Source organism: Carlito syrichta, unplaced genomic scaffold (assembly GCF_000164805.1).
Source record: "Carlito syrichta isolate Samal-C Ts95f unplaced genomic scaffold, Tarsius_syrichta-2.0.1 Scaffold315403, whole genome shotgun sequence".
NCBI classification, from domain to species: Eukaryota; Metazoa; Chordata; class Mammalia; order Primates; family Tarsiidae; genus Carlito; species Carlito syrichta.
The window spans coordinates 739,102-762,477 of record NW_007259499.1 but is presented as its reverse complement, the minus strand read 5'-3'; the positions used below and the strand labels follow the sequence as shown (position 1 = coordinate 762,477).

The 23,376-nt window shown below is 50.1% G+C and overlaps 1 protein-coding gene across 1 annotated transcript in view; it reads right to left on the bottom strand.

Annotated features, from left to right (window-relative positions):
• The window catches only part of BABAM2 (BRISC and BRCA1 A complex member 2), a 341,663-nt gene that overhangs the window by 6,946 nt on the left and 311,341 nt on the right, over nucleotides 1-23,376 (bottom strand). Inside the window, exons 7-9 of the mRNA XM_021706289.1 lie at nucleotides 6,015-6,114; nucleotides 2,759-2,829; nucleotides 148-289 (exon numbers count right to left, since the gene is read on the bottom strand). Coding sequence (XP_021561964.1) covers nucleotides 148-289; nucleotides 2,759-2,829; nucleotides 6,015-6,114 — 313 coding nt within the window. The remainder of the gene's footprint in view (nucleotides 1-147; nucleotides 290-2,758; nucleotides 2,830-6,014; nucleotides 6,115-23,376) is intronic.

Below are 23,376 nucleotides of genomic sequence, written 5' to 3'. Positions count from 1 at the left end.
AAAATCACCCCAGTGGCTGAGAAACCCTGGCCGAGAGATGCTTTCTTTTTTTAAGATCACACAGTAATACACATGCTCAAGTAAATATACATGCTAAAGTAAAAGAAACCAAGCCAGGACACGAAAGGGTCTCATTTTGATTATTACATGCGGCTTAGAACATTTTAAGATGTATGCTGACATACTGATAGCAAAAGTATACTCACTGTGTACAAGAAAACAAAAATCTTTCCACATCAGCAGCAGAGTGAGTTTTGTAAAGCCTTCTGCATCATATTCCACGACACCTCTAAGTAACAAAAACACACACACACAAACAAAAAACTCTCATCAAAATAAGGTATCAAAGAGAGGAAACCAAGTAAAGAATATATTCATGATGTCAGGGTTACTGAATCTGAGATGAAATTAAGGCACATGAGGCTTACTGTGGGAAGGGCTTGGGATTTGGAATGAGGGTGTCTAGGATTAAGTCACTGCCTCGCCATTTACTATCTAATATGACATCAGACAAATCACTTGGCTTTTGCAGGCTCAGTTTCCTCATCTGCAAAACAAGTACAATAATATCTGCAAATTCATTCTAGGGCTGTGAAAAACTAACAAGATAAACTATAAATGCTACACAAATGCTAGTTACTAATTGTGAGTAAAAGGTTATATTAAGAAATCAGGTCAGCAAAGACACCATCATGCCAAATGCCAGCATACTATCTGTACAGTGACGGTTAAATCTCACTGTCACTGCACTCAGTGGTGATAAGCAATGACAGGACTACTAAATTTAGGGTGATACATTACTTTTCTCCCAAGTATGTGGAAGCCTTTCATATGTGTCCCCTGGTCCTGGAGGGAGCTCAAGACTGGGATCAAGACAAAATAGCAACCATAGACAGGTGGACGCTCATCCAGATGAGAGATGCACACCTCATGTGTCTAGGGAGGACACCCCTGACTGTAGAAGGGGCCAGGCAGAATTCTGGCAGGCTCGCCTCAGGCATTTCCCACAAGAGCTGAGTGCCCAGGGATGTCACTGTAACATGACAATACTAACCGAACACTGAGGGCAGACATTGTTTCTCTCCCACCCGTATAAGGAGAACTTGATGTCTTCAGAGATGCCTTCTCTCTGGCAGAACCAGGCCAGTCAGACCATGGCTACGGATGACCTCCCAGTTTAAATAGGAAGGAACAGCTGCAACCCTCGTAAGGGGAAAGGGACTAAGATACTGAAGGCTTGCGTGATCTGCTCTAAGATGCTGGCATAGCATCCAGAACTTAAGTCAACAATTCCAGCAGCCAGATTATATGCCTCTCTACAAACTCATCTTAGCCCCAAGATGTTTCTATATTGACATGGAAACTTTTTAGGTCCTGCATCCCACAGCCAGAAGCAGGCACATAATGCTTTTCAGTGGGCACACAGAGGACAGCAACACAGTCAAAGTGTTGCTGTCTCCCTGTACTATCTGCATAACAAAACAGACACAAAGACACACGTTAAAGAGAATGGGATTTAAATACACATGTAGATGCAAGGTTCTAGTTTTGCACGGACTCTGGTGAAGTGAGTCATATGACCCCAAGGTGTGTGCACCTGCTCTGGAAGTCTCTATGCAGCACCTTCATTCCCAGCGACGTGTACCAAGGACAGCCATCCTTGAACACCAGAGGACCAACAGTCACAGTTATTGACCACTGTCTGCATTAAAGATATTTTCTCAAAATATTCCTAAATACATCTGAAAACAGTCTTAAACAGTACAGATTCATGTAAGAGATGGTCACACTGTTTGGACACTGACACCATTTTGGAGGAATGAAAAATTCCACTAGGGTCATGAGAAAATTTCTTAAAATTGTTTTAGGGGGTCAAAAATTTGCTTATACTTGTGTCACACTTGGAAAATCACATCCCAGGAATGGCCACCCTTATTCTTGGTTTCACCCTTCTTCCTGTTCCCAGCTTCCTTTTGTCCTAACTTCTTCATTCGCTTATTTACAATTTTAACTTTGTGTTACTGTATCTGTGTATATACGTACACACCCTCTCTGGAATGAGATGGGCTCTAGTCAGACCACTGACAGCCCCAGTGCTGGGACCCAGGGGGAGAAGGTACTGCTCTGCAGGTGGAAAGGTGAACGCTGCCCTTGCCCAGCCAGCTGAGCTCGGAAGAGGCTTGGTCAGGCTCCGGCATCCTCTAGGGAACTGGGTTGCAGACAGAGCAGGGAGGCTACTCAGGAACTGTGGGTCCTTTGGTGCCTTTTCCCAACCCCTAACCTCGAGCATGCATCACCATGGCTGCATCTCATGCTGTCCCCTTCCCAACCGCAGTCCTGGGGAAATGGTGTCCGCCCTGGCTCCACTTCCTCTGGTGGTGCCTTCTGGGGGTTACTGGACTTACCCCACCTCAGGGCTTTTGTCAATAAGACCCATCAGCAATGCCCACCTGAGGAGAGGAGGGAGCTAAAAGTGCCACACAACGGCCATGGGCTCCGCATGCGGCTGGCTGCCATGACCACGGCGGGCTGGGCAACCATGCGGCGGCTCCAGGGAGCTTATTTGGTTCTGCCGTTTGCCAAGGAATACTTGGCAGGTCTCCCTGGAGCTTTAGTGTGAACAGTCTACCCCAAAGAGTGACAGGGGTGCTGTGACGGAGACCTGGGTGAGGGCTCGGCGCAGTCTCTCCGCCAGGCCCCACACCAGGCCACGCACACGGGGCAGCAGCATGGGAGGGCGGTGTAGAGCCGAACTTACGTGCCGAAGTGACTGAGGAAGGCGGCGATGTACTCTCTTCTCTTGTGATACCCCTGGATCACGTACTGCACCTGCAATGGGAACCCACAGCTGCGGAATGGAGTCGGGTGCTCACACACTTTACGACAAGACGTTAAAAGGTTTGTGGACGTGGAAAGAAGAGCGCGACGCCACTGCGTCCCAACAGCTGGAGTCAACAACGCTGCTTGTCTGGTCGCTCCCTCCAGCCATCCGCCTGCCGCCCACCCACCAGCCTGGCCAGCAGCGTGTCAGAGGAAGCTGGAGGCGCCCTGACATTCACCCCCAAATGCTTCAGTGAGCAACTCTAGAAAACAAGAATCACTCCTACATGACCATAATATCACTGGCACGCTGACAGAATGTCCTATCAGTCTCTGCCCTCATCCAGTACCCTGTGCATTTTCAAAATTTCCCAGTTGTCCCCAAAACAATTTTGAAAAGGCAGTGTACAATTAAGGATCAGACCTTTTTTAAGCCTTTTAAGTCTCTTATTGTAGAATAAATAGCACCTCCTTGAGTGTGTATATACATGTGTGTATCTGCGCACACACATATGACATTGATTTTTTTCAAAGGAATTGGGCTATGGCCAGTCGCTGTGATTCATGCCTATAACCCCAGAGCTTTAGGAAGCTGGAGCAGGAGGATCACTTGAGGCCAGGAGTTCAAGACCAGCCTGGGCAACACAGCAAGACCCCATCTCTACAAAAAAAAAAAAAAGAAGAAGAAAAAAATTAAAAAAAAATTAGTCAGGTGTGGTTGTGTGTGTGCCTATAGTTCCAGCTACTTGGGAGGCTGTGGTGGGAGGATCACTTGAGCCCAGGAAGCAAGGCTGCAGACAGCGATGACAGCACCATTGCACTCTAGCCTGGGCGACAGAGTGAGACCCTGTTTCTGAGAAACAGAAGAAAAAAAGAAACTGGGCTAGTTGCCTTGTAAAATGTATCAATTCTCTAATTGATTCCTTCCTTGTTGCTTTACTCTCCTATTTCCTATATGGATGTTAGAGCCAAAGATGAGCTATACATTTTCAGCAAGGAAACTTCCTAGGTGACGTAGGGCTTGATCACTTAGCTAAGTGGGTGGCAGCTGACCAGGCCGCCGGAAAGCCACGTGGCTTGGCCAAGGGGCGTGACCTACGGGCGTGCCTCTCAAGGCGTATGGAGACCGACTCCTGTCAGCTTTTCACCTGCTGGTTTCAGTATTTACATCAGTTATCGCACCAGGAGCTGCCAAATGGCTATTTCTGAATTCTCTCGCTCTTTGTGCATTTATCGGCCGACAGGCTCCATAAAGCAGTGCTTTCTCTCATCCAGTGGAGCTATTTGGTCATCTTGAGCTCATACTAAAAATGCAGAGTAATGCTGAGTTCTTTCTTCTAGAAATCCTAATATTCAGAATAAGGAGTGGTTCGAAGATAGAAGATTTTTTTTGCTTTGCCTTTTTATATTTCCTTGTTATCACCAAATGACAGTGTCTATAAAAAATTAGGAACTCATTAAGCCTGGCATCTGAAAGTCAGTCATTTACCCAGCAGTTTCTAACACGAAAACACATTCCTCATAATGGCTGGAGAAACAGTGGGAAGGAGAGACCCCCAAGACTGTTTATATTGGCTACTGCCACACTGAGTTTCCATGGCCAACAAAAGCTCAAGATAAAGTGCTTGAAATAACCTTGACACAATTGGTACTGATAGCCATGCTGTACCCTTCAAGTATAAAACAATTCTATTTATGTAATAGGGGCTTGTGTCAATTTATAAAAACAGTGCTTACTTTGCAGACTTAATGCAGGATCAGAAATGTTATTTTGGGAAAAGAAAAACAGACGATAAGTTTGCTTAAGTGACTTTGTTTAAAAGGGATGAAAACAGTTCTGTATACTTGATTTTAAAAACAGAAACCATTTTAACAGAAACCCACAACAAAACTGGTTATAAAGATAGATTCCAATGTAATTATGGAAATTCATTTGAAGAGACTGTTTCTAAAAGCAGCCCATACTGTCCTCATTTGTAGCAAACAGAAGAACACCAATGTTAAAAGACAAGTAAAATTAATGAAAGGAAACCAGATAAGAAAAATGGACTGATTCTTATATTTCTGGGAAAATGGCATCATAATTTTTTGAGGAAAATATATGACTAGAAATTAATCTCAACTGGAGAGCTTTAACAGGCTTTTCTTCTCAGTTCTGGAAGACCCAATTTACATTTTCTCTGTAATTCTGGGACACAGACTTGGGGGCAGTGCTAAGGCTCGGCATGTGAGTATGGATCCTGCCCCCAACTGCTTTGTGGGAGGATGGAGGCCGGACTGGCCTCCAAGAGGGTGAAAACCCTGGAGTCTGTACCAGGCCCCAGATCGCAGAGCTGCCAGATTTCAGTTTCTCGGACATTTGAAAAAGAATACTGAAGCCTTTGAGATGTTATTGTACTTTAAAAGTATTTTCTATATAGAGATGAGCTATCTCTTGAATGAAAGAGACAAATGAAACATCTATTTTCCAAGCCAATGTGGACAAGTCGACAGAAGCAAAGAAAATTACACTGTGGCCATTAAATAGAGTCACGGTCCATGCAGGAGAGGAAAAAAGGTAGGTGTGGCCTGTGCATTAATATCTCTAGTTTTCAGTCATACACACTGGCGACACATTAGCAAGTGTATTCCTATACTTTTCGGGGATAGTTGACAACAACCATCAGAGCAAACGCAGCTCACTAACGCAGATGAGAGCAAGCCTGAGCTCACGTGACTGGGCATGAGACTGAAGCTGTGTCTGGGCGCAGGTCTCCAGCGAACGGACCCCAGGCATGACCTTTGGGACAAAGCAAGAGCTAACTGTCCACTGTGAGGCCCAGGAAAGGAGAGCAAGACCCTGATGGCAGCACATGGCAAACGCCTGCAGGCGCACACACACACCAGCTCATAGGAAGCAAGGGGTGGGAAAGGTAAAACCCTAAGATGGCAAAAGAGCAACCAAACACTCAGGGAAGAAAGGAAATCCAAGGAATCTCCAGACACGAATTTAGGAGACGAAGATGAGACTGGAACAGAAGAATTCTTAGAAAAGAAAAAGGAGGTCAAGAAATAGGGCAAGAAACAGGCGAACTGTAGCTCGAAGTCAAAAAGGCAGGTGCGCGGGGGGCTGGAAGACGGCCTGAGACGGCTGGGCACGCAAGTGGTTCTGGGCGCGGGGTGGCCGGGCAGGGGAGGCGGGGACTTGCATTTACCTTGTTGGTGAGCAGGTGGCACACTTGAGGCACGTAGTCAATGAGACATCCTCCTCCTGGAAAGGCTGGGATGTGAAGCGCCGAGGAGCCTCCAAGCGCGCTGGAAGGACAAGAAGCAACGGACACGTCTCAGCGCACGCAGCTTAGCAATAATCCCCAACACACGTGCTTCTCGGCCGGCAGTCTGGCCACAACTGCCTGCATCGATGATGATGGGAACACGGGCCTCCCTTTCTGGTTGAGCTTCCACCCTCTGAGTCACTTGAGAAGTCAGCATGTCATTGCTCATCACTGGTAGCAGCTGAGGACCTTCAGCCTTGACAATGAGAGGGAGCCAGCTCCAACACTGAAACGCCTTCCAACACTGACGGGCCGTGGACGTGCCCGCAACATGCACGCTACTCAGCCGGATTCGCCCTTAAATCCCTGACCTGAACTCAATGAGCGATGCGCCCCTGTGGGAGTCCTCAGGAGGCCAGCTCCACAGCTGACACACTGAGACCTGCATTCTGGCAAGAGCTCTCGGCAGGAGGCAGAGGCGGCCATCCCCGACCCCAGCACAAAGCACAAAGCTGGCTCCCAGTCATCTGTGGCACTTCCACAGAGATTCCCCTTGTAGTGAGTGGATGGGTGGGTGGGTGGGTAGGTGGGCGGCACGCAGGCACCTCCCTTCTCACCCTAGTTCAATTTCGCTTCCCTTCCTTCAGCCCTTGCTTGAGCTTAGTTTATTTTAACGTGTATATTTCTATAGGCTCCCTTAAACCCTCTCTGTAGCACGATGGGATATTTTTCAAAACCTTAAAATCCCTTCAAGCTGTCATTATTCATTGTCCAAGTCCCCAGAGTTACAAGGTTGTAAACAGAAGAAAACGGTGCCCCGCGAACTGGCTACAAAAGCCACTCCTGAAGAGCACAGGGCGACCAGACTCAGCCAGGGCGTGTGGGCAGGCATGGTCCCTGCTGACTACAGAAGTATGACACGGACTTTTCTGCAAAAATGAATGTTATGTTTGTTTACGGAAATGAGGTGACTGACGGGAGGAAGTCAATGTGGAGTGGAGCTAGTCAATACTGACTTTCCTACTCAGGTGACACTAGCAGCACCACGCTGACCCCTGAGGACACGGAGACGGCATCTGAGTTGGACCTTGAGGAGCCACCGGAATGCTGTAGCTGCACGCAACTAGCAAGGCCACCGACCCCTTTGCCACTCTTCAAGCAGACAGGGGCAAGGATCAACCTAAGCACTGAAGAAGGCTAGGAGAATCCCCATGATTTCCTGGGAACCAAAGGAAGGTTTTTTGTCTCCATAAGCTTCCACAGAAGGCACACCTCTAGCCAGGAGGTCCCAAAGATGTCATCGGGGTACACACGTGATTAAGGAGAAACTGCTACAGTACAAGAAGAATAAGCCCAATACTTATGTCCTTGGCGTAACAAAGTTCCAAAAAAGAAAATAATTTGGACAGTGGGCTTTGACTCCTATAAAATATTACAGGATAAATCCTAATCATCAAACTGCATACAAGGAAGAAAAATAATCCATGGGCTTGCCTCTGAACTTGAAACTCTCTCTTTCTCTCTGCTCAGTGGTGTCTTTCTCAAATGCAGCCATGGACAAGATCACCCCTAATGGTGGGAGCCACATAGTGAAGGCACCTGAGGCCCTTGGGTTGCCGCTCTGACACCCACTTCCGCCATTGCCGAGAACCGGCACCTGTGGCTAGGTGCTCTACCACATCACCTAATGAACCCTCCCCACTAGTCACCGAGGCAGGAGTCATCACTGCAACTGCCCAGGTGAAGGACCGAGGCTCAGGACACAGAAGACATTGCCTCGGATCACACGGCCAGACAGAGGCACAACCAAGCTCCGAATGAAGGTCTGCCTGTCACCAGGGGCCAGGCTGTTCCTGCTCAAACATGCTGGCTCCTGAGAGGAGGGGACTTCACTCATGAAAGGCTACAGGTTGGGAAGATGTGGCATACCTAGCCACTGTCAAGTCAAGGGCAGACACGGATGCACAGCCCACATCCCTGTACAGTGCCCATAGCAGCCTGGCAAGCCTTCCTCTGGGTTTTGGGCATGTCTCAGTACTCCCCCACCCCACCATCACCCCCCAGATTCACTTCAGCTCCAGCGTGATGGAGTGACACCCCGGCCTGGCTAATCTGAATGACTTGGTTGGCGGTCCAAGGAGAACCTGAATGTGGGAAGCTCTTCAGGGACCCCAAGGGACAGTTTTAATGGAGAGCTTCCTTTTTTAAAGACAGTATTCATCCTTTACTTAATGCAGCAGCTTCTCGGCTTGTAAGGGCACCAAACTCACAGCTAGCATCGCACACATTGATAAGTGCTGCTGATTCATGTATAAATATCCGCCTCATGGGTAAATATTTAACAGACTTGCTATAGCCTGAACGCTGCCCTGATCACACTGAATGAACCAAGTCAAGTGCCATGAAATAAAATAGATATTATGTTTTTTTTGGGGGGGGGCAAGGTGGTGGTAAGGCCTTGTGACCTCTACTTATTTAATATTCACGAATCAAAAAATAGTGGGCTGAGCATATACAACCGAACCTCACCCTGTGCAGAGACTGCAGGGCTCACCCTGACATTCCCAGGGATGCAGGGCAGGGCCATCTGGGGAGGAGGCAGGGCCCACCAACCGCTGAGTGGCTGAGGAAGGATCAGGAGATGGCAGGGACTTCCTGGAATTGACACTGCTACTCTCTAGAGCAGGGCAGTGAGGAGGTGAGGCCAAAAGGGGAGAGGAGTTTGGTCAGTGTGCAGGGCTCAGGCTGAACTTGGGAGGAGACAGGAGACAAGGGTAGTTCTCTCTCCTCATGGAGTCAAATGAAACATGAAAGCAGTTGACAATTCTTAGAACTGAAACAGATTCTGTGGACATAAATTGGGAGGACTAGGCTGGAGTGTGGAACAATGAAGTCAGTGACATCTTTGGGACCTCCTGGCTAGAGGTGTGCCTTCTGTGGAAGCTTATGGAGACAAAAAACCTTCCTTTGGTTCCCAGGAAATCATGGGGATTCTCCTAGCCTTCTTCAGTGCTTAGGTTGATCCTTGCCCCTGTCTGCTTGAAGAGTGGCAAAGGGGTCGGTGGCCTTGCTAGTTGCGTGCAGCTACAGCATTCCGGTGGCTCCTCAAGGTCCAACTCAGATGCCGTCTCCGTGTCCTCAGGGGTCAGCGTGGTGCTGCTAGTGTCACCTGAGTAGGAAAGTCAGTATTGACTAGCTCCACTCCACATGAATGAAGTGGTCGATTTAACTGACTTCAACAATGAAGTCAGTTAAATCGACCAGAAGGTAACCCTGCCCAGGTCTGTCTTGTTGGCTCTATAAGTCAGCTGTGAGAACTGTCTGTGCTGAATATATCAACCTATTCTCTTCCACGCAGATGAAACCAGTAGCCCTCTGTGAACCTCGCTCTGTCTGCAAATACTCAGCATGTCTCTCATGCAGCCAGGCACCACAGCCAGCGCTGCAGTTTGTGTGGACCCCACAGACCACGGTGGCCCCTGAGATGGTGACCCTGTATTTGTACTGTACTGTTCCCATATTTAGATGCACAAACACCATAGTGTTACAGCTGCCTTTCGAACCCGGTATGGGAACGTGCTCACAGGTTTGTACCCCAGAAGCATGGCTGTGTCATGTCGTCGAGCTGGGTTTGCGTACGTATACTCGATGACATTCACACAATGACGAAACAGTCGAATGACACATCTGTCAGAATGTGTCCCCATCGTTAAGTGAAACATGACCAGTCTGGAGACTTGACCTGGCTGCAGTGTGGCAATACAACGGAATTATTTTTGAGTGTCTGACATGGAAAAATGCATGGAGCCGGCCTGTCTGAAAGCTTGACTTGGGACAACAGGGCCTTGATGGGACCCAGTGTGGAACAGCCAGTCCCTGTCCCCCAACCCAGGGTTGTACCTCACTGGCCAAGTAAAAACGAGCAAAAGGTAACTTAGCAGCGGAGAAAACCAGAGGCCCAGTGATTCTTAACCATAATTCTTGCTCCTGTCCAGTTTTCCCTCTCTGGTTCCACTCAATTTCATCAGTGCAGTGGCCATACTGCTCTCTCAAAAATTCCTATCTTCCTCAAAGCATTAAGGGTTAGAGTTCCAGTCAGGGCTACGCTAACGCTAAAACAGCGCCCAACACTCCAGGAGAGACTCTGTTCTAAGAGTATCCGCTGTCCAAGGGTCGTGACAAGGCACTGTCAGGCTGAGTCAGCCTCAGTGTCCTGCTCTTGCCTTGAACTGGGTTCTGAGGGAGAGGAGGCTGACACTGGCCCCCCCCACAGCACGAGTCAGGGGCGTGCATGGCAAGGAGGGACTGCCAGGCCGACAGACGAAGACACGCCGCCTTAGAGAATTCTTTCCCAGACGAATGGTGTGGAAATTTCAAACGTCCACCCATATACTGAGACTGCGGTATAAGTGGCTGAAATTGTCCTCAAGGCTTTTCATTCATAAAACCTACCACCTTGCTGGCTCACTTTTTCTCACCTGAAGATGTCAAATGTCACCAGTTAACCTGGTGGGATGGAAAACATCACTTGTAGATTCTGAAAACCCAGAAGAACGTAAAAACTAACTTCCGGAGTGGCTCCAGTGTGGTTTTGTTTTCCAAGTAAAATTTTCTTTTCTAGTGAAGCATTTTCCAGACCTGCTATTCACCCTCATCTCATTCGTAGACAACTTCGAGCAACCTCGAGGGGCTGGCTCAGTCCTTCAGTCCATGTACAACATGGAAAGACGTCACGTTGTACAACAGGACAAGAAAGCACAAGATGGGATCAGAAGGATGAGGCAAGGAGACAAGTAGGGACAATGTGGGGCGTCATGCTGAATCGGAGGCTCACTGAGTGTCAGTGCAGGCCATGCTGCACTGGCAACAAGTCTTGCATCTCCACTAAACACAGGCACAGCATAAGGAAGTTCTCTGTTGCAGCACTGGACTCCATGGTTTGTTTCCCAGCTTTGGAGGCATTTACAGAAACAGAAAGGTTCTGAGACAATGACAACTATGACTAAACACTCAGAAACTGTTCCCCCTTGGAGCAAAGTCTCAAGAAGCTGAAACTGTTGAATTAAACTAGTCAGAAAACTATGGAAGTATTAAAATCAGTGAGTATAAAATATGAAGACATACTACTCTATGGATAATTTTGGCCAACTGTTCTCCGATTAGGTACAGCAGAGATGAAAAGAGCTAAAAGGCAATGAGTGGAACCTTCTAGAGAACTGAGCCGTGAGTAATAACTCCATCTTCCTCCACGCCGTGGGATGCACTGGCCACGCTCCCAGCACCGTTCCCCTACGAGACCATCTACTCTTTGTACAGCCTGCCAGAGGGGTGCTATCCCGCCCTGCAGATGAGGGCACTGGAGCTCTAGAGAAGGAACTGACCATTCTGAGGTCCCAGAGGTAGTAAATGGCAAAGCGGCGTCTAAGTTGGGGTCTCTGTGACCTAACCCCACCCTTTCCTAGGTCTTTGGTGGCCACTTCCGTGACTCTGAAGTCATCCTCTGCAGACCTGCTGCCTGGTTCCATGTGTGGCCCAGAGTTCGGCAGATGCCTGGGCTGGCCAAGCCCTTGAGGCTGTTTCTAGGAACTTCTGTAGGTGCCTGAACAGTAATGACCAGGGTCTTTTCCATTGCAGGCAACAGAGCTCCTGGAAGCAAGAAGGGTTGTGGGGCCGAAGAAAGGATGGACATGCTGCAGCCGGCAGAGGAGGGAGGCAGGCGAGAAAACATGGCAGTGACAAGTGCCGCAAGTGGGAGGACGCAACAGAACAGGTCTGGGACTTGAACACCAACCGAGTCTGTTCAGAAATGTACATCTGGCCAGGTGCAGTGGCTTATGCCTGAAATCCCAGCACTTTGGGAGGCTGAGACCAGAGGATTGCCTGAGCCCAGGGGCTTGAGACCAGCCTGGGCAACTTGGCGAGACCTCATCTCTACAATATATCAAAAAAAAAAAAAAAAAATTAGCCGGGCATGATATCATGCACCTGTAGTACCAGCTGCTTGGAAGGCTGAGGCAGGATCGCCGGAGCCCAGCAGGTCGATGCTGGGGTGGCCGTGAGTGTGCCACTGCACTCTAGCCTGGGTGACAGAGTGAGACTCTGACTCAAAAAGAAAAAGAAAAGAAGCGTGTATTTTAAGTTTGTTAATGTCTCAAGAAAGCCTTCAAGGGGCAGTCATCTCAACAGATGCCCACCATCGGGATTTTGTGAGCACGTGAAAAAGCATTTTCAGTAAGCCCCAGAATGACTAAGAGCTGGCAGACAGTATTCTTCTAAGATCTGGTCTTGCAAAAGGGGAGAACAGTGCTCTCGTCCAGCTGCGTCTTGACTCAAGGCCTACGACCTGCAGTTGGTGCCACCTGTGTCTTTACAAGTGAAATTGCTTTCAAATTCCAGCAGTCAGGAATGAGTGAATTTGTTCTAAATTTACAACTAGTTGTTATTACATACAACTAATAAATGGCTTTACTGCTCTGCTATTACATAGGTGTGGGATACTTTTCCTAGAATTACCTTAAAAACATTTTTGCTAGAAAAAAAAAGTCAGTGCAGACAATAATCACCCAGGCAAAACTTACAAACACGTTTCTAATTCCCTCCCTCTCACTGCACACAGGCTCTAATGACGGTCACAGAAGATGCAGAGAATAAGAAAAACATCCTGCTGCCTGGCCAGGATGCACAAGAGTGTCCACTCGGCCCCCAGCCCTGGGACTCACTGAAGGCTCAGGCCAAGACACAGCTCCGGGACTTCTGCACACAGTGCTGCCTGTGCTCAAGGAGCATGCCTGGGGCAGTGAGAGTTTGGCCTGTGCAAAGACGCGGAGGCAGGAGATGAGATCGGCCAGGGACTCCTTAGCTGCTCAGCACCTTGACCTTGTTTCCCAAGTGCTCCTCGCCGTGTCTCCACAACAGCTTCACAAAGCATGCAGCAAGTGTGACATACTCTAGAGCGGAGGAGGGACATGGAGGCTTGAGGTGGCTGCCTGGCCCAAGCTGGAGACAGTGAAACCGGACCTTTCTCTGCTGCAGCTTTCATGCTTGCTTAAGAATAATCTGGGGAGCTTGTTGGAGACTCACACCCAGGCCCCACCCAGAGAACCTAAGGTGTGGGCTCAGCAGGGCAGAGACCTGGGAAGTTGCCTTTCACCTGTGCCCACATACTGAGAGGTGTGGAGAATGCAGCTGTGCCTCCCCTGCCCTACTCTGGGGTCCCAGGCAGTTGAAAGGTTCTGTGGCCCACAGGAAGGTAGAGAAAACACAGACATGTTCTTAAGACCTTGTGTGGAAGACAAGACATCCTGAAAACAACCAGAAAGAAAGTGACTTCTGCTAGGTGTATACATTCAGGCAAACAGAAGGCAAGGCAGGGAGCAGCCACATCAAGCCCAGGACTAGAAGGAGGAGGACGGACACAGCTTCACGAGGTAGGGGCCTCAGGTGGACAGTTGCCCACGGGCCCTGGGCACGCAAGCAGCTGGCTGTCCCATCGGGAAGGACGCACGCCATCCTTCAGGCTGCCCGCGAGGCCCCTGGTCGGAGGCTGTCTACCTCGTGAGGAGCATGGAGCAGAGGCCAATCCCAAAGCAATGCCAATGGTGAACGCAAAAGGAAGAAAAATGGGAGTCTGAAACGAAAAAAGTTCTCTGTGGTCACAGAGTGAGAGATGTCCTGGAAACACAAATGTCTGGGCTCTGAGACTGAATCTCAGCCTGCCTCGCAGCTTAGAATCTCTCCTTTATGCTGACAGTGTCCACATTCATGCCCGGTTTGGAGTTTTCCTAACTTAGGACACGACCTGCTAGCTGCCTCCTCAAGCCGCCACTGGGACATCCAGAACATCCAACTTCACTGCTCACGAGCAAACCCGCGACAGCACCTCCCGCTGCCATGGCGCCCCTTCCTGGTTCCCAGACCAGAAGCCCAGTCCCCCTGAGCCCACTCTTGCACAGTCCACACTGGTCTCTGGGCCAACCTGCATGAGCTGCAGCTGAGGGCGCACTAGCACACGGGCGGGGCGTGCTCCTGTGTGGGGCGCTGCTGGGGGATCTGCCTGGACTCTTCCCAGCCATCCGTGGGGCTTTGGTTCCAGGCTCCACACCTGTCCCCCCTCAGTGAGGCCTCTGAACACGCTCTGTACCATGAGCCTTTCCACGTCCAGTGCCTGGCTTCCTCATCACATTTGTGTCCATGGCAGGATACGCACACTCGGTGTCCCCCCGCGACTCCCTCAGAATGAGCACCTCTGTCTGTGCTGTTCACTTTATCAGCTCCCTGCTCTTGGCAAATATAATGCCCAGCCTAGCGGACACTTGATCAATATTTGCAGTATTAAAGTCTAGGGAATACAGTGAAAGACACAGACGTCCAATTTCCAAACGGACAATCAAGGCCAACAGATGTCAGTATCTTCTCTGGAACAGTCAGTGCAGAAAGGAAAGTTTTAGTGGGCGAGTTTTTTTGGTAAAGGGTGGTCAGGCAGTGAGTATCAGTAGCTTTGCAGCCACAGTGTCTCCAACACAACCACTCAGCTCTGCTGCTGAAGCGTGAAGGAGTGGGGGGACACGAAAGCAAACGAGCGGGGCCGGGTACCAGGAAAATTTTGTTGATGGATACGAAATTTAAATTCCATATAACTTTTAAAGTTTTAAGTAAAAACACTATTTGAGTGTTTTTCTAGTCATTTAAACATGCAAAATTCCACCTTGGCTTGCGGGCTGTACAAAACAGGCTGTGGGCTGGACTCGGCCAGTGAACCTCAGTTTGCAGATTCTTGATCCAGGATTACAGGATTTTTGTCAGATCTACAGATGCTGAAAGTAGGAAAAATATCCAGGAAGTAACACAGGCAGAAGACCTAGATTAGGCTTTTGGCAGAAATGAAAGCGGGCCCCCTGGTCACAGCTCTTAGAAGCCATCAACCAGCAGGTAAACCACATGCACCAGCAGGTAAACCACACACATCAGCCGTCTCTGGCAAGGGCGAGGCGCGGCTGGGAGCTGAGGACCGTGGGAGCCGCCGGATGACAGCTGTGCAGAGCGAGCTATTTATATGAGCCAAGCGAAGCCTGAGGCATATTCTGGTGCTTTTTACTTCTATGTTAGGTGAAAGAGCTGCCTACAAAAGCCTTCCTCCCACCCAAAATACTAGCTGCTAGTTGGTGACTGATCCTCAGAAATATTAAGATGAATCATATATGCTCTTTTCACGGTGCAGAAGGAGATAATTTTAAAACTCAGAAAATGTCACAAACCACACAATAGTCAAGCCGTCCAGCCTTGAGACTGTGAATAAATAAAGCCCCATTCCTTGTGACATTGTCCTCTCCCGGGTCCTGCGCTCCTCCAGTTCTGGCCTGAGGTTGGCTGGCGTTCAACGAGTCTGTCTGGCCCTGGGGCAGGCTTGCCCTCCCTTCCTCCCTCTGCAGCCCACCTTTGTGAGTGCTGCTGTTCCTGGTGACCAAGGGCGGCAGCCCGGCCCTCTGCCTGTCGCTGCCCTTCTCACCCGTCCCTGAGAGGCCCCCGCTGAGAGCTGGCTCAGTCTCCCGGGCCCAGGGAGTGGCCTCCGTGTTGGCATGCATCCTCTTGCCTGGAGAAACAGGTATTTGTGTCTTCAATCCCTCAGCTCTGTTTTCTTTCTCTTGTTACTAAACAGTTCACTCCCGACTCCCCTCTGTTTTTGCAACTTCATCATTTTTCCACATTGCACCGTTTGGCACAGGAGAAGGAGGGAACCACATCAAATAAAAGAATGCAGCCACAAAAGCTGCCTGGGGGAGCGAGGCCCCGTTTTTCTTTCTTTTTTTTTTTTTTGTCAATTTACCCTTTTTGGTCTTGTTCTCCCATAATCAAATCCTCCCCATCACGCTAACAATGCGGTGGTGTGTCAAAACATTGGAATCCTGCTTCCATCAGCAACCCAGAGCTGCAGAGGAGAACAAGGCAGCGAAGTGCGGCTCTAACCATGAGCCTCGGGTCAGGGCTGTCTTGGGACCGGAGTGTCGGCCCGCCATGGCCACGTGCCAGACCTTCAGTGTTGGTGAGCTCTGGCTGCAGCAGAGGCCATGGCCAAACAGGCATGCTTCCAAAGCAAGAGGCAAGAAGAAGAAACCGCTGTGAGCGCTGCAAGCGGAGGCCCCGAGGTCCCCGGATCGAGAAGCCAGGGAGGTGCTCGGGCTGCATCTGCCTGTGAGGATGTCCAGGACATGCCCGTCTCCCCACAGCGGCCTCGTGCTCCACAGCCACCGCAAAGGGCTTGTGCAGAGCTGCAGTGGGAGTTCTAGTTTGTTTCTAAATTAAAAACACGTGTTCAACATATAAGCCATTTGGGGACAACAATCACATGCTGCCATTCCAACCCCAATGCGTGTGGATCCAGCTCTCCATCCCCAGGAAGGGTGTGTCACAGCCAGTGCCGGACAAGGCCAGCCCAGGTGGTCCCAGTGCAGCACTGGCTGCAGGGAGCATGGTGAACTGCAATTCTGTCCAACTACCCTGGTAAATGAGACAGCTGGAGGGCGAGTGTTTTTGTTGTTGTCTGGCTTGGTTTACACGGAGTAGTCATACGCCATCTTGGTTGGCGCTGGAAACAGCTAGTTCTTGGACATGCTCTGCAGCGAACAGAAGCTGGCAACAGACCCTCTTGTGTCCCCACACACCCAAGTAATGCGACCTCCCTCCAGAGAGTCTCGAGGGGACGGGGTGGGGAGAGCTGAGACTACGCTCATCTGTGGTAGCATGACATAGTAGACTCCCAGGATAGAGAAGTGTGCAGTTTGAAAAGAGAAAACCCACAGCTGCTTCTGCTGTGGACTAACGGGACAGATTTTCCAACTGCCCAGCCCCATGTGAGAAATCAACAAACCAACAGAGGAAGAGGAGTCTCCATCCTTAGCAGCTACAGGCCCTGTATACTACCAGGCAGACATGTTGCGCGTCCCCCTGTGGCAACACGCAGCTGACCCCAGCTCCGCCTACGAGAACTGGGGCAGGGGGGCAGCAGGACCCCCTCGCCCATGGCCTGCTGCTGTGGCTGAGGTGCCCGGCCCGGGTGCTAGCTCCTGTCCCGGAAGTGCCCACAAAGGCGGGCCCAGGATGATACCGTGCCACTGAGGCAGGACGCAGACACTAGGTGGGCACTGGACCTTCTGGAGCAGCCTGGGAAGAGGGAACCGAGGGAAAGAGTGATGAGAAAGAACGCCTAGAGCCTGGAGAGGCGAGGGCATGAGAGACCGCAGTGCAGCCAGTATTTTATTTTTTTAAACTTTACTTTTTTTTGAGTCAGGGTCTCATTATGCCACCCAAGCTGGAATGCAGTGGCACGATCACAGCCTCCTACAGCCTGGACCTCCTGGGCTCAGGCGATCCTTCCACCTCAGCCTCCTAAGTAGGTGGGACTTAACTGGTACAACCATGCCTAGACACTTTTTCTGTTTTTTGTAGAGAAGGGATCTTGCTATGTTGTCCAGGTTGGCCTCAAACTCCTGGGCTCAAGCAATCCTCCCGCCTTGGCCTCCCAAAGTGCTGGGATTACAGGTGTGAGTCACCGTGCCCAGCCAGGTCAGTACTTTAACAAAAATGAGATGTAACCAGTATCCATTAGATTCCTGTCATTAAACAACATCTTATCCTACTAAATAAACTGTTTACTTACAAATGGGAGAAGGGGAAATTCAGTCCTCTTAATACCCATCTGGGCAAACCTGGCAGCCTGTTTCTGAATTTCAGAATTTATTTACCTGTATCTTTCATCTTAAAAAAACTCCATCCATTTGAATACTATTTTTATCCAGTGCTCTAGACAGAGGATCCAAAACAGTGGTGGCCGTCAGCAAGGGCCATACTCGCCCAGACAGAGTCGGGGGAGGGGGGCAGTGGCAGCAGGGGCTGGAGCCCTCACCATCCAGGCATCTGGGATCTGAACCATGGGGACTGGACCACCTCCAGAGGGTGGATGGGTTGCTTTCTTAAACCAGCGGCACAAGTCACAATGGGAGGGAAAGGCTTAGTCAGGAAGGGAAGGAGTTCTGGTAAAGGCAGACAAGACAAGGCCAAGGCCAATTCATGAGATATATTTGAGGCTGGCCTAAAAACTTTTTGAAAACCACTTTCAAGGTTGCTTGAGGATTTCGATTACTACGATTCTCTAAGCCCTCAAAGCCAGCACAGTATACATGCACTAGCAGAGCACTATTCACAGCACACAGGCAGAGCAGGGCAACTTAGTAGAAGGCTGCACAACTGGCCCCAGCTGTGACATCCTGTCCTGCAGCGCATGAACGTGACACCACTGCACCAGGGCATCCGGGCCTGCAGTCACTCCACGTAGACTCGCACGGTTCTGAGAAGACCGCACCGAGTGCCCCTCCTGGGGTGAGGATGCTACTCAACACACCCATAGCTCTCAGGAACCCTGAAAGGGACAGGTCACCTGGCAGCCCGGGGCACCTGAGTGTGCAGGATCCACCCTGAGCATCCGGCCACGTTGGGGGCCAGAGGTCCAGGCAAATTCCAGCATCCACTCCCCCATCAGACCGAGACTGTCTCTCCACATGGGCTGGGACTAACTCAAGACAACTCGCTTTTCTGCTCATGTCCTCACTTCACGGGAAGGAACTTGGGACGAGGTCACTGTGGACAAAGGGCGGCCCTCGGGCTCCTGCCACACCCTCACGCAGCCTCGCAGCAGGCGGCTCAGTACTTGAGCAAGACGGTTGAGCTCTGGACTCCACGCATGGGCTGGGCATTCAGAGGGTCCTGTGCCTCTCAGGAAGGGGAGGACGAAGCCACACGCTGGAGGATAAGCAACAAGTCCACATAGGCAGGAACAAATCACAAGTGGAAACAACAACCTCAATATCTGGGGATGGTGGACTTGCGACAGTGAAATCTCTGGTGGACCTGCAGCCACCAGGAGGAGCTGCCCTTCGGGGCCACCTCGGAAAACGGCCATGATGTACTGGGAAGGAGAAAAGCAGGAATCATACATAGCAGGGCACACACTTTTTGTGATTAAATTAAAGCAACAACAACAAACAGACACACATGCCACACTGGCCGAACAGGGCCAGCACCGCAGAGATCCTGGCTAGGTCCCTTGTGGTCCCTGGCAAGGCCGAAACTTGAGGCTCACTGTCCCCAGTGCTACTGGGTCGGAGGATACTAGGCAGGAAGCAGGAACACACAGCACTGGACGAGCGTGTCCTCCAGACAGGAATGGAAAGTCGCTGAGCAGAGAGGGAGAGACTGGAGGAGCCCTCCCGGTGGCCTCAGGGAGACAGGAAGGCTGAGAGGGAGAAAAGACAAAAGGGCGAGAAGCAGGGGTGGTAAAAGGGCAGAAGCCTGAGACGAGGCGAGGGAAGTCCACACGGAGACTGCCTTGCAAGGGCAGAGGAAGGAACAGCCACAGCAGGACACATGGCCACAGGCGCCTTGTATACTCTGGTGGTGCCAGAAAGCTAAAACTGACAAATATTACCTTTGTAACACAAGAGAGGGAGAGAAAGGAGGAAAGGGAGAAGGAGGGAAAAGGGGCGGCAGAGGCAGGGAGGGAAGGAGGGAGGCAGACAGAGGTATAAGAATTCAGCTTGGTTCTGGAGTTGAGCCTTTTTTACTCCCAAGGACGCCGATGACACTTACTGATCTGAAATTGACTCCTACTTAGAAGAACAGCAGTAACCGCTCACACATACAAGCACTTCCCATGCGCCAGGTGTCACACTAAGAGTCTCATTTATCATCTTTCTTTAATCCTCACGAAAGCCTTGTAAGGTTGCTGTATTTCACAGGCAGCAGGAGGACTTGGCAGGTTAAGTAACCGACTCTAAAGAATTCACCCTGTAAACAATGGACGCTGGAATGACCCAGGCCACTCAATTTCTGAACCACTCGTCGTTCCGCTGCCCCCTGCATGCCCGCAAGACCTGCTGGGCTTGAAGGATGGCTTGGCTTTGCTGGTGTCTGGCTTCTGCACAAGCAGTGTGGGCACCATGGGTCTGACCAGCTCCCCATCTCCTCTAACTGTGTCTCCCACAGTCTGAGGTGGTGGTGTGGACGGGCAGACATGCAGGGACTTCTGGGCGCCAGAGCTGGAGTATGTCATGTTTCAGAAAGTGGAAGAAGAATTCTGCAACAGAAGATCCAAGCTGAATGTACAAATTTTCCTGGCACAAAATGGGGAGACAGTGACGAGCTGGCGAACACATGTGGTCAGAAGCAGGTCCGGGTGCGGTGGCGAGGGGGCAGACCGGAGGCAGCCTGGAGGCAGGGATGTTGAGCCTGTACTCTCCAGTGGGGCCTCCCTGCCTGCAGCATCGCAGCTCCACTCTGCCCAGGACCTTCCGTGGGCAGCCAGTCTGCGTGCGTGGGGATGCCCACCCTCCTGGACTGGTCTCAAGGCTCTGGGACCACCATGTATCCTTCTCAGGCCCACTCATGATGCCAGCCTGTTCCTGCCAATAAAACGGAAATAACCTCACACTGACATGTTTTTGCTTGGCACCCTCTGCCTGACGTTTTCCCCTGATTCTCCATAAAGAAGGAAGCTCCTGGCATGAGCCTTGCATGCAGAGGTCTCTGTGGTGGGCAGAAGAACGCTCCCCAAAGCTGCCCAAGCCCTGTCCTCTGGAACTTGTGAATACATGGCCTCACAGGGCACGAGGGACTCTGGTGAGATGAGACCAAGTTAAGGACCTTGGCCTGGGGAGATGAACCTCAATTATCTGGCTGGGCCCAGTCTAGACATGAGTCCTAAAAAGTGAGAGGAAAACAGAAAAGTGAGAGAAATATGATGGCGGAAGAGGAGGAGGAATCTGGAGCGTGACAGGGACTGGCCTGTTGCTACTGGCTTGGAGGAGGGAGGGGGCCTCGCGCCGAGGAGGCAGGCAGCCGTATGGAGCTCAGCTGCCCTCTAGCAAGGACAGGCCTTAGGCCCAGGACTGCCGGTGGTGGACAGCTCGTGACAGTCTGGATGGCGAGGCAGTAGCTCCGTCACCAGGGCCTCCAGAGAGGCATGAGGCCACGACCCCTGACTACGGCCTCTTAGAAGCCATCCTGGACTTCCCACCTACACAACTGGAGACGACCAATCTGCATCGTTTCAAGCTGCTAAATCTGTAGTAATTTGTTACAGCAGCAATAGGAGTTTAAAGCAGCTTTCAAATATAACTGTTCTTTGAAGGAAACATGATGAGGTTTTCTTCATGCAACTAAATAAATAACAATAGCAATGGTGTGTCCCATTGAGTAAAACAGAATGAGCAAGTCCTTTGTGATACATATATGCAAATGGATAAGTAAGTGAGAAAAGCTCTCTGATAGCAAAAGCCAGGGGATAAATGCAGACTGAAAGAGGAAGAAGGCTGGGCATGGTGGCTCCCACCAGTAAACTCAGTACTTTGGGAGGCTGAGGCAGGAGAACTGCTTGAGCCCAGGAGTTGGAGACTGACCTAGGCAACACAGTGAAACCTCATTGCTACAAAAATAAAAAAAATGAGTCAGGTGTGGTGGCATGTGCCTGCAGTCCCAGCTTCTCCAAAGGCTGAGGCAAAAGGGCCACCTGAGCTTAGGAAGTGGAGGCTGTGCTGAGCTGTGATTACATCACTGCACTCCAGCCTGGGCCATAGAGTGAGACCCCACCAGAAAGAAAAAAAGATGTTAAGAAAATGAGTGACATGCCTCAGGGACACCCCTTAACCAGTCGATTAAGGTTGACCTCCCCCCCAAATCCTGGACAACACTACAGCATGTGCCTTCTGAAATGACACATACAGAACACAAATTCATGACTGTGGGTGCTGCCAAAAATGCGTAACATCCTGAGAACGCACGGATTTACCCAACTGAGGAGAAAAGAGCGGCCTGCGTGCTTAAAAAATGTCAGAGTCCCAGGAGACAAAGACCAAAGAACTGCTCCACACTCAAAAAACGAAGAGGTGGGAGGGCTGAGGCAGGGCAGGCTGGTCCTGGATGGTTCCTGGACCAAGGTAAGACACTGCTAGGGAGGCAGCACTGGAACAATCAGCAAAGTTAGAATAAGGCCTGTGGATTAGATAAGAGCACCGTGTCAGTGACACATTTCCTGATCTGGTAACTGCACTGTGGCTATATAAGAGGATGTCCACGTTCTTAGGACATACGTTCTGAAGCACTTGAGAGTGAGGCGCACCATGTCCCCAGCGTATCTCAAAGACTTCAGGAAAAAGTAAGCACATAAAGAAATATAAACACAAAGAGGAATAAGACAAGTGGGACAAAATGTAAACGCTAGGCGAACTGGGTAAAAGGCATGAGGCAGTTCCTCATTCTCATCCTGTAACTTTTTCCCTTAAGCTTAAATATCAATACAAAGTGACACAAAAAGCCCTGTAACTGTTTGTATTAGACCTATTGTTGTATGACACCTACAGAGAATTTCAGGGAAAGAAGACATGAGTTCAATGAGTTGAGTTTTCTCTAAAGCAATACCTTGTATAACTGGCTGGGTGACTTTTCAACTCCCGCTGTTAACATGCCGTAAAACCTTGCACACAGTAGGCAAGCAACACATCTCTGTAGACCGAACATCAAGAAATTTACTTTCAGGAGAGATAAGTCAGCGTCCTAAGTAAAAGCCTGGAGATATATAACATGATGTGAAACAAAAACACCTTTTTAAAACACAAAGTGTGACTGAGCCAGAAAAACGAGGTGGTTAAGAGCCCTTGCTCTGAAACTGGACTGACCACGTACATGGATCTGAAATCCAGTCTGATCCCTTAGTGCAAGGACTGTGAGGCAAACTGTTTAAAATTTTCCTAAGCTTCAGCTTGCTCATCTGTAACAGGGAGAATAATAAGGCTCACAGGGCTATGTAAAAATTAAATCAAAGCATCGTGTAAATGACTGAGCGAGTGCCTCAAAGGCAGTTCTCTTTATTTGTGAGTATCGTTCCTACGTGCATAGCCGTTTCTTTTATAGGAAAGAGAACCAACGTACAAACCAAACTCAAAAACAGGTACATTTTGTGAGTGCCTACTGCCACACACTTGAAAAATGTCACGCCTTTCACCAATGCAAAAAACCGACTTGCCCTGGAAGAGACTAAAATGAGAAGGCTTTCTTCAGATTTTCTGGGTCCCTGGTCTGCTCGACACCCCTGACTCCGCCCACCGTCCCAGGACTCAGCAACTGCAGACACGCTGCTTCAAGTACAGAGTTGCTTACACACGTCAGACGGCTTTGCCTGCGCTAGGCCCACTGTGGACATTTTCCTCAGTTTATCATGGCGCTGGTGTTTCTCTGGTTGAACCCGAATGGCCCTCAA